The sequence below is a fragment of the Chiloscyllium plagiosum genome, chromosome 4 (assembly GCF_004010195.1).
Source record: "Chiloscyllium plagiosum isolate BGI_BamShark_2017 chromosome 4, ASM401019v2, whole genome shotgun sequence".
NCBI lineage: Eukaryota > Metazoa > Chordata > Chondrichthyes > Orectolobiformes > Hemiscylliidae > Chiloscyllium > Chiloscyllium plagiosum.
This window is the reverse complement of record NC_057713.1, coordinates 6,810,589-6,822,435: the sequence shown is the minus strand read 5'-3', so window position 1 is coordinate 6,822,435 and position 11,847 is coordinate 6,810,589. Positions and strand designations below refer to the sequence as shown.

The 11,847-nt window shown below is 44.7% G+C and overlaps 1 protein-coding gene across 1 annotated transcript in view; it reads right to left on the bottom strand.

Annotated features, from left to right (window-relative positions):
- mep1ba (meprin A subunit beta a) overlaps positions 1–11,847 on the bottom strand; it is a 47,864-nt gene that overhangs the window by 20,313 nt on the left and 15,704 nt on the right. Inside the window, exons 7-9 of the mRNA XM_043687642.1 lie at positions 8,237–8,415; positions 7,915–8,133; positions 3,060–3,212 (exon numbers count right to left, since the gene is read on the bottom strand). Of these exons, the coding sequence (XP_043543577.1) occupies positions 3,060–3,212; positions 7,915–8,133; positions 8,237–8,415 (551 nt within the window). The remainder of the gene's footprint in view (positions 1–3,059; positions 3,213–7,914; positions 8,134–8,236; positions 8,416–11,847) is intronic.

Genomic DNA, 11,847 nt, shown 5'->3' with positions numbered 1-11,847 from the left:
TCTGGGGCAGAGCATTTCACACAGCCACCACTCTCTGGGTGAAGAAGTTTCTCCTCATCTCTGTCCTAAATGGCCTACCCCTTATTTTTAAGCTGTGTCCTCTGGTTCGGCACTCACCCATCAGCGGATGTTTCCTGCTGCCAGAGTATCCAATCCTTTCATAATCTTATACGTCTCAATCAGATCCCCTCTCAGTATTCTAAACTAAAGGGTATACAAGCCCAGTCGCTTCAGTCTTTCAGTGTAAGGTAATCCCGCCATTCCAGGAATTGACCTCGTGAACCTACGCTGCACTCCCTCAATAGCCAGAATGTCTTTCCTCAAATATGGAGACCAGAACTGCACACAGTACTCCAGGTGTGGTCTCACCAGGGCCCTGTACAGCTGCAGAAGCACCTCTTTGCTTCTATACTCAATTCCTCTTTTTATGAAGGCTAGCATGCTATTAGCCTTCTTCACTAATAGGTTTCAGAAACATCGCTGTGGGTCTGGAGTCACATGTAGGCCAGACAGGGTAAGGATGGCAGATTTCCCTCTCTGACAGGGCATCAATGAGCAAGATAATTTGTTTTTGCAAGGGTTGATAGTTACCCTGGTCACCACTGAGGTTATTTCTAAAAAAAGAATAATTTGCAGTTTCATGAATTGATTGAACCAGCGTGGTGGGATCTAAATCTATACGAGTCCAGTAACCGAACAATTTCACCACCATCTCCCTTGGAGAGTTCTTGAGAGAGTGAGCTGGAACCATTTTTATAAGCAATTCTATGAGGAATTTTAATGATCGAATAGGATTGTTCACCATGGAGTCGAGAGATTGAGGGGAGATTTGACAGACATGGACAGATTGATGAGAGCAAGAGGGAAAGCTTTGTTTTTCATAGCAAATGGTAAAGACCTGGAATTAAATGTGCGCCAAAGAGGGAAGGGTGGATGGGAGGTTTGAAGAGAGTGAGGTGGTCAAGTGGAGAAAATTGTTATGAAGATGTGGGTGCACTTTTAAGAGAGTTAAAAGCAGCAGAACTACCAGACTCAGCACCAAGTGTACTCAAAAATGGTAACAATGTAACACTGGGTCGAAGCACTCGATTAGTTTGTTGCTTGGAGACAAAAACAAATTCGAATTCAGCCAATCAGTTTAAATTATACCTGAAACATATAAACTCCAATCAAGTTTGAATTGAATATATTGACAATCTCAGAAGTCAATGACACAGTCAAGTGCTCTGGAGTATAAGACTGGGGAAAATTGAACTGTTGAGAGGAGATCTGTTACATCTGAGCATGTAAGACACTGCTTGAAAAAAAATTTCTCTTAAAAGTCCCTTTTCAATCAGTAACCTGTAATGCCGAAATTCCTAACAAGGAGAAAAGAAGACACAGAAAGATCCAAAGATAAGAACCTACAGCTGTCTGGTTTTGAGATAACAAGTGTTGTTTTGTAAGTTTTAATTGGGAGTTTTATCGAACTAGTATAGAAGGGAAGCTAAAAGATAGGTTAGAGAAAGCAATTGTAAATAGTGGTTGTTAATTATTCCCTGTTATACTTTAAGAAATAGTTGTTATTTTTTACTTTAAATAGTTCTTGGCCACTCGATTTTATAGATTACTGCTTGGGATCAATCTTTTCTGTGTTGCTGGTTAACTTAACCATGTCGAAACAGTTTGGGGGCTCGGGTCCGTGATTTGAGCTGGTTTAGACAGACTTGAATAGATTTGGGTACGAAAAATCCCAGCAGATTTAAACACTTGCAGGTTAGTGTCCTCAATCTTTAAATAAATGTAGGTGAGGCAATTTGTTTAATTTCGGTGACTAATGGTTGATTAAATTAAAAGTGTTTCTGGTTAAATTAAACAAGAGGGTTTACCCTGTGTCGTAACACAATAAATAATTCTAAAAGAAAATCAGATGGGCACTTGAGGGAAATAAATTGCAGTATTACAGAGATAGAATGGGGGAAATAGGACTGACTGAATTGCTCTATAGAGATCTAGCAGGGAGTAATGAGGCTGAATGGCCTCCTGTTCTATTGTGACTCTATTTTGTATGACAATATTAATTTAAGGTGATATTTGTCAACACCATATCTTCCAAGCTTCAAATATTTATTGAATTGTGTTTACCAAAGACCTGTAAAGGAGGTTAGGGCTGTGGAACTGGTATGTCAATCAGCCTGTCTTTCTTCGGGTGGAATCCAGAGGGGCAGTGGGAGGGCCACTCTTTTTGTGTGGACCCCAATCCGAGAGGAAAGTCAAGACCCCACTTTTTCTGTCATAGCCTTTGTGTTCAGGGAATGTCTAAACTCGACCCTGAACTTCATCATGGCAGCACGAGGACATGTAACAGGACCCCTCGAATGGGCGGAAATGGGAAGTGGGAATCGGGAATGGAATGGCCCAATTTCCTCCACTGATTGGAGACTTTAACTCTCCTCCTTTATTTGGTTGGGGCTGAGATGCTGCAGATGGAATTATTTACAAATGCAGTGTAACACAGCAAAATCCCAGATCCAATGACTGTAAAACATTGGAGCAGAAATTAGGCCATTCAGCCCATCCAGTTTGCTCTGCCATTCAATCATGGCTGATAGGTTTCTCAACCCTATTTTTGTGCTTTGGATCATCAAACTTTACACTCCCAGCTGGGAGTGCTGTCCACCCCAATCAGGAGTTTAGTCAGCCCTCTAATCTCCGTGAACAGCAATGGCAGCTGGGCTGAATGGCCTGCTTCTATGCAGAAAGTTCTGCGTCATTCTATATCATCCTGAGTGGTACAACCCTGGTGCATTAAAGAGGGTGGGGCTAATTAGTTAGCTCAGTCAAAGAGCCAGGATCTACTTCAATGGGCTGAATGGACTTTCCATGCCCTTCAGGAATATAGCATTCAGATTTCCACTTCTCAGATGGACCTCAGGGGTCCTCTGAGTGAATGCCCATCTAATGCCAACTGTTGTAAAGGGGTAATGGTGCTGATTTCCACTATGGGCGCTCACTTGCCAAAAGTTAGGTCATGAAACATGATTCCTGACCTAGCGTTTTGCAAAGGAACGTTACTCTACCTGCACAGTCGCCCATGTTGGTGTAGTCTTGGCCAGGCCCGGGCAGGGCTTGGGTAACACGTTGCCAAGCCACCTTGTTGTCTAGGCCTTGAATCATGCCACAGATACTTTCCAGTTCAAAACTGCACCGATCCAAAAAACTAAGCGAGGAAGCTAAGAGAAAATAAAAACAGAAAGGTGAGAGTTCATGCTTTTCTAGAACAGCTGCTTTCATTGGGTTTGTACCTTTCACATCAACAACAGACCATCCCAAAGCAATTTACCATCAATGGTGTATTTTTGAAGAGTGGTCACTGTTGTAGTCATGGTCTGCACAGCAAGATCCCACAAACAACCGTGGAGTAATGTGCTGTAGGCCTCTATTACACTTTAAGACTAGATTGAATTACTTGCTGCAATGAAGATTAACTCAAGCTGGAGAAACACTGAGAGAATTCAGGGAGAAGCTCAGATGGATAAAGCAGAGTAATGTTTCGGGTCTGGTGTGACTCTTATTCAGAACATAGCTGACCTGAATGGTTAACTCTGTTTCTCCTTCCATAGACACTGCCACACCTCCAATGTTCTCTGTCTTTGTTTCAGATTTCCAGCACCTGCAGTATTTTGCCTTTACTGGGGCTGGAGAACCACACTTTGAAGTGCCCAACTGAGTCAGAAGATTGAGTCAGAAGAGTTGATCTTCATTGCACCAAGTAATTCAATCACTTAGTCTCAATGAGTCACAGAGTGCTACAGCACACAAAAAGGTCCTTCAGCCCATCATGTCTGTGCTGGTCAAACATAATCACCTAACTATTCTAATTTCATTCCTCAGCACTTGGCCCACAGCCTTGGCCTAGGGGCATGTTTCTTGCTTAGAACCTTCCATTGTGTCAAGAGTGTTGCTGAACAAAGAGACCTTGGAGCGCAGGTTCATAGCTCCCTGAAAGTGGAGTCGCAGGTAGATAGGATAGTGAAGAAGGCGTTTGGTATGCTTTCCTTTATTGGTCAGAGTATTGAGTACAGGAGTTGGGAGGTCATGTTGCAGCTGTACAGGACATTGGTTAGGCCACTGTTGGAATATTGCATGCACATCTGGTCTTCTTCCTATCGGAAAGATGTTGTGAAACTTGAAAGGGTTCAGAAAAGATTTACAAGGATGTTGCCAGGGTTGGAGAATCTGAGCTACAGGGAGAGGCTGAACAGGATGGGGCTGTTTTCCCTGGAGCGTGGAGGCTGAGGGGTGACCTTATAGAGGTTTACAAAATTATGAGGGGCATGGATAGAATAAATAGACAAAGTCTTTTCCCTGGGGTCGGGGAGTCCAGAACTAGAGGGCATAGGTTTAGGGTGAGAGGCGAAAGATATAAAAGAGATCCAAGGGGCAACTTTTTTCACACAGAGGGTGGTACGTGTATGGTATGAGCTGCCAGAGGAAGTGGTGGAGGCTGGTACAATTGCAACATTTAAGAGGCATTTGAATGGGTATATGAATAGGAAGGGTTTGGAGGGATATTGGCCAGGTGCTGGCAAGTGGGACTAGATTGGTTTGGGATATCTGGTCGGCATGATCGGGTTGGACTGAAGGGTTTGTTTCCATGCTGTACATCTCTATGACTCTATGACTCTAAGCAAGAGGTCCTGGGTTCAAATCCAGGATGAGCCATTATTTCTTGAAACCTTAGTTCTGTGTTCACAACTCTCAACCTCCCATATACTTGAACTACAAGTTTGGTTCCCATCCCCTTGCTGAATTAGTTTAAAAGAGCATTAGCAAAAACTCCCCCCCAGGATATAGGTACCTCTCCAGTTCAGGTGACTAGTTTTTTTTAGTTTTTCAGTAGTCTCATTGGGATTTTAGAATAGTGGGAATAGAGGTTAGGGCAGTTCAATGTTCCTCCTGCAGAATGTGGGAGGTAAGGGTCACTACTGGTGTCCCTGCTTATTGCATCTGCGGGAAGTGCACCGTACCCCAGCTTCTCAAAAACCGAATTAGGGAACTGGAGCTGGAGCTGGATGAACTGCAGATCATTCGGGAGGCGGAAGGGGTTATTGAGAGGAGTTACAGGGAGGTAGTCACACCTCAGGTAAAAGAAGAAGGTAGATGGGTTACTGTCAGGAGACAGTAAGGGAACTGGCAGGCAGTGCAGGGATCCCCTCTGGCCATTCCCCTCAACAATAAGTATACTGTTTTGGATACAGTTGGGGAGGACGACTTACCAGGGGTAAGCAATGGGGTTAAAATGTGTTGCTGGAAAAGCGCAGCAGGTCAGGCAGCATCCAAGGAGCAGGAGAATCGACGTTTCGGGCATGAGCCCTTCTTCAGGAATGAAGAAGGGCTCATGCCCAAAACGTCGATTCTCCTGCTCCTTGGATGCTGCCTGACCTGCTGCGCTTTTCCAGCAACACATTTTCAGTTCTGATCTCCAGCATCTGCAGTCCTCACTTTCTCCTAAGCAGTGGGGTACAGGGCTCTGGCACAGAGTCTGTCCCTGCTGCTCGGAAGGGAAAGGGGAAGAGGAGCAGAGCAGTAGTCATTGGGGACTCCATAGATAGGAGGTTCTGTGGGAATGAGAGAGATTCACGGTTGGTGTGTTGCCTCCCAGGTGTCAGGGTTCGTGATGTCTCCGATCGTGTTTTCGGGATCCTTGAGGGGGAAGGGGAGCAGCTCCAAGTCATCGTCCACATAGGCACTAACATAGGTAGGAAAAGGGATGGGGATTTAAGGCAGAAATTCAGAGAGCTAGGGTGGAAGCTTAGAGCTCGAACAAACAGAGTTGTTATCTCTGGTTTGTTGTCCATGACATGCGTTAGTGAGGCGAGGAATAGGAAGAGAGAGGAGTTGAACATGTGGCTACAGGGATGGTGCAGGAGGGAGGGTTTTGGATTCCTGGACAATTGGGGCTCTTTCTGGGGTGGGATGATTTCACCCGAACCAGAGAGGTACCAATATCCTGGGGGGACATTTGTTAATGCTCTCTGGGTGGGTTTAAACTAGTTCAGCAGGGCGATGGGAACCGAAATTGCAGTTCGAGTATACGGGAGGTTGACAGTAGTGAAATCAGAACTAAGATTTTAAGATCGCGAGAAGGTCTAGCAAGCCAGAAGTTGGTCTGAATTGTAGAGAGTGTGATGCTTGAAAAGCACAGCAGGTCAGGACCCGGAGAATCGCATTTCAAGCAAATGCCCTTCATCAGGAATGAGACTGTGAACCAAGGGGATGGTGAGATAAATGGAGGGTGTTGGGGATGGGAGATTATTTACAGTGTGGAAGCAGGCCCTTCGGCCCAACAAGTCCACACTGACCCTCCAAAGAGCAACTCACCCAGACCCATTCTCCTACATTTACCCCTTCACCTAACACTACGGGCAATTATCCTGGCCCATTCACCTAACCTGCACATTTTTGGACTGTGGGAGGAAACCGGAGCACACCCACGCAGTCATGGGGAGGATGTGCAAACTCCACACAGACAGTTGCCTGAGGCGGGAATTGAACCCAGGTCTCTAACGTAGCAGTGCTAACCACTATGCCACCGTGCTGCCCAAGGTAGCTGAGAGTGCAATAGATAAAAGTAGGTGGGGGTGAAGGTGATAAGTTGGAGAGGAGGGTGGGGTGGATAGGTGGGAAGGAAGATGGACAGATAATCGCCAGCATTTGCAGTCCTCACTTTCGCCTAGTTGGTTTGAAGTGTGACAGATGCAGGTACAGTTACAAAATTTAAAAGTAATTTGGACAGGTACATAAATAGGAAATGTTTAGATGGCTATTGCTCAAATGCAGGCAAATTGGACTAGTTTTTTTGGGAAACCTTGTTAGCATGAACAAGTTGGACTGAATGGTCCATTTCTGTGCTGCATGAGTCTATGACTGTATATGGGGAAAAGGCAGCAAAGTGGAATTGTGATTATCAGATCAGTCATGATCTCAGTAAGTGATGGAGCAGACTCGATGGGCTGAATGGCTATTTCCTCTCCTGTGTCTTATGAACTTATGGTTAGTAGTCTGGTGTTATCTGTCCATTTGCCTGCTTGGATGCAGCAACAACGACATTCAAGAAGCTCAATATTATCGAGGACAAACCGGGTCACATGATTGGCATCACACCCACCACCTTCTGTCATTCCCTTGACCACCAATGCTCAGTAGCAGCAGTATGTACCATATACACAGTATGTTGTAGAAATTCTCCTTCAACAAGACCTTCCAAATCCATGACTTCTACCATCTAGAAGGACAAGGGCAGCAGATACATGGGAACACCACCCCCTGCAAGTTCCCTCCCAAGCCACTCACCATCTTTGCACAGAAATATGTTGACATTGCTTTAGCGTCCCTTCCTAATGCCAGTGTGATGCAGCCCAGTGATTCAAGAAGGTAACTCATTGAACCTCTTGAAGGTAACTAGGGATGTGCAATAAACACTGGCTTAGCCAGCAAGAGGTACCTCACATGAACTAATGGAAATCTTGCTGCACCATTAAGACTCAAGCTCATTACTGTGTGTCTCTAGTCACATATTGGCTGGTCCAGATGAGGATGGCAGATTTCCTTCACTCCAGGCTATTATTGACTAAGATGGGTTTTAATGACAGCCCAGTGTTTTCATGGTCGCCATTACCAATACTAGCTTTCTAATTTGAAAGTTATTCACCAAATTTAAAGTTTACCCATGTCGTGAATCCTCAATTGACATTTGAATTCCTAGTCTAGTAACACAACAATCATGCCACCATGACATTTTATCCACTGGGTTGAGGGTAGTTGGCAATTGCTTATCACCAGACCTTTAAAATATTAGCCTTTGTGCTTCTTATCATTTTCTTTCGACTTTGTTAATCGACCGCAAATTCTATCCAAACCGCTGGAACTTACTGCAGTTGTAGAGTCGGCTGAGTTTCTGAATGTCATAATCGCTGAAGTCTAACCGCTGTCCAATCACGTTACTGAATTCTGGAATCTTGGTGACGATTGTTGGTTCGGTGCCGTTATTAAAAGCGGTGGAACTGTAGTGCATCACTGAGGTGTAGTCATAGGGTACGTTGAGGTCACTGCTTTCTTTGTCATTGTATTTATTGAAATTGTGCTCTTTACCTGAATCAACAGTAACAAGAGGTTTCATCAAGAAACAGTCTTGTGTTGGCAAAGACAACCTCACTCACTCTGTCGCTCTCAGGATGCAATCATCACTCTTTACCACTTTCAATCCTGTCCCAGACTATTGTGACATAGTCATCGCGATCAGCTCTTGACTGCTCATGCCAGAATCCCAGGGCATGGAGGAATTCATGTTCGATCGTCCCCATTCTTTCACATCCCTCACCAATGGACAGTTCCTGCCGTCCCTCCTGTTGGTTCCCCACAGAGGACCAGCACCTGAAAGATTAATGAATTCTTTGTGTTAAATGTGCTCCTCTTGCAGAAGACCAAAACTGGCTGGGAGAGTTCGTTGCGAGGCAAATGCAGAGATGCTTCAGTGCAATTTGGGCAAGTTGAGTGAATGGAGGATGAAGTGTACTGTAGATAAATATTGAGGCTATTGGCAGCAAAATCAGAATGCAGAAGGTCTGAATGGAAAGGGGGAGGGTAATGGGATCTGAGTGCCCTCATCTGGGGTGGTACGGTAGCTAAGTGGTTAGCACTGCTGCCTCATAGCACCAGGGTCCCAGGTTCAATTCCAGCCTTGGATGACTGACTGTGTGGAGTTTGCACATTCTCCCCATGTCTGTGCGGGTTTCCTCCGGGTGCTCCGGTTTCCTCCCACAGTCCAAAGATGTGCAGGTCAGGTGAATTGGCCATGCTAAATTGCCCATATTGTTAGGTGCATTAGTTAGGGATAAATGTAGGGGAAAGGGTCTGGATGGGTTACTCTTTGGAGGGTTGGTGTGGACTTGTTGGGCTGAAGGGCCTGTTTCCACACTGTAGGGAATCTAATCTAATCATTCACCAGTCGCTGAAGGTAAGCATGAAGGCGAATGGCATGTGGGCCTTCATAATGAGAGGATTCAACTACAAGAGCAGGGATGTCTTGTGCAATTGTACAGGGCCTTGGTGAGACCATACCTGGAGTATTGTGTACAGATGTGGTCTCCTTATCTGAAGAAGGATGCTCTTGCTCCAGAGGGAATGGAGCAAGGTTTACCTGACTGATTCCTGGGTTGGCAGGGTGAGGTATGAAGAGAGACTGGATTGGTTAGGGCTATATTGACTGGAGTTTAGAAGAATAAGTTGGGGGTAATCTCATGAAAACCTATAAAATCCTAACCAGACTAGACAGGGTAAACACAGGAAGAGTGTTCCTGATGACTGGGGGGGTCCAGACCCAGGGGATCACTGTCTATGGATATGGCGTAGGACATTTAGGATCGAGATGAGAAGAAATGTCTTCACCCAGAGACCGGAGAGCCTGTAAGAAGGAGTTAGATATAATTCTAGGGCTAAAAGGATCAAAGTGTATGGGGAGAAAACGGGAACAGGGGATTGACTGGGCCATGATCATATTGAATGGTGGAGCAGGCTTCAAAGGGCTGAATGGCCTACTCCTGTTCACAGTGTCTATGCTTCTATCCCTTAACATGTAACAAAAGAAGCTTAGAGTGCCAAAAATGAATGGCCAGCTCAACTGGGCATTTGATAGACCCCAAGGAACAGAATACTTTGGTTCCACAGCTTTTACTTCTGAATTTTGTGGTATAAAACTGCTTGTGGCATTTCCACTTTGTAGTTTCTGTAATCTTATCCAGCCCAACCCCTCCCTCCCCCAAGCCCCCCGCGGTTCTCCATACTTTCAGAACTTCTAAGCATTCCCGATTTTAATCACTCCACCATTTGTGGCTGTGCCTTCAGCCACCTCTGTCCTAAGCTCAGGAATTCACTCCACCAACCTCTTCAACCATCTCTCCTTTAAGCCTCTTCTTCTCTACCTCTTCAGCCAAGCTTTTGACCAGATATCCTGACATATCCTCACGCAGCTCAGTGCCAATTGTTGTTCCTGAGCAGTATTTGGAACATTTTATTTCAATGTTGCTGTGGTCGGTACCATATCACTCGGGTTGGTATAATTTGTGGCGAGGCATTAATGTGCTGACCAATAATGTTTACAATGAAGGCACTGGATGAGACTTTGAGCAGGGAGCTGGGAGTTGGCTGAATATTCTCTTTCAGAAATTCTGAACAGGAGTCCTATTAGACTCAAAATATTAACTGTTTTTCTCTCTCCACAGATGCTTCCAGACCTGCTGAGATTCTCCAATACTCTCTGTTTTTATTTAAGAATCCATCCACCTCTGTTTCAAAAATATTCAACGCTTCCATCACCTTCTGAGGTAGAATCCAAATTCACGCAATCCTCTAGGAGAAATCTTCTCTCCCCATCTCTGATAATAAAAGCATAGACATCTAATTTATAAACAGTGCCCCCTATTTCTGGATTGAGCCCCACATCCACCTTGTCACCATTTAGTATCTTACATTCTTTAATCAAGTCACCCCCTCATTCTCTAAACTCGAGTGAAAACAAGCCCAATCTGTTCAAACTATCCTGAATGTAAAGGACTTTGGGATGTCACCTTTGTGGAAGGTGCTACCTCAATGAAAGTCTTTCTTTTTACTTGAAGATCATAAGAACACAACAACTATGAGCAGGAGTAGGCCATTCAGCCCCTCGAGCCTGCTGTGCTGTTTAGTACGATCATGGCTGATTTCATCTTGGCCTCAACTCCACTTTCCTGCCTGCTCTCCCTGACCTTTTATACCCAGTTACTGATTAAAGATCTGTCTGTCTCCTCCTTAAATTTATTCAACATCCACAGAGCTGTTGAAAATTCCAGATTCAGACGCTTTGAGGGAAGTTATTCCTCCTTACATGGATAGACATGGGGGGCAGTATCTATTGCAGATTGTGTCTCGTAAAGAGAAATTATTTCTCTCGCCCATCTCATGACCCAAAGTGCCTAACAGCCAATGAAGTACGTTTTGATCCTCAATTGCTCTTCTAAAGCAGGAAATGCAGTGACCAAGTTGCACACAGCAATCTCCCACAAACAACACTCTTTTAATAAATACATTGTTTCAATTTTGCAGGTATTAATGGGGAGGAGGTGATTATTGAGAAGGGAATCAGGGAGATCTCTTCTGCAAAATAATGCCACAGGATCCTTTAAATCTACTGGTGAGGATGTGGATTTGACATCTCAGACCCACAGATGTTTACAACACAGAAAGAGGCCATTCGGCCCATTATGTCTGCACCGGCCAACAAAGTTCTGACTACACTAATCCCATTTTCTAGCTCTTGGCCCATAGCCGTAGGGGCTGTAGCAACATAAGTGAAAACCTCTCTCATTTCTGCACTGAGGTGCATTCAGTCTGTTCTACTCAAGACTGGTTTGAGTAATTGTACCTCATGATTTCACCGCCGGAGTTCAAGTATCATTCATGAAATGCTCTCTCAATGCGTACTCTTTCCAACACCAAATATCCTCCCTAAACTGAAATGCTGACATTACCTGCAGGTGTGGTTTCACCTAGGCATTGTACAGTTTCTTTCCCTTTCTTCAGAAAATCAAAGACTGCTCCAGCACAGCTGTTACCAGGTCAGCAACAGTTTGGGTGAAGGCAGCTTCAGTTATAGAGTTGTACAGCATGGAAACAGACCCTTTGGTCCAACACGTCTATGCCGACCAGATAACCTAAATTAATCTAGTCCCATTTGCCAGCACTTGGTCCATATCCCTCTAAACCCTTCCTATTCATATACCCATCCAGATGCCTTTTAAATGCTGTAATTGTACCATCCTTCACCACTTC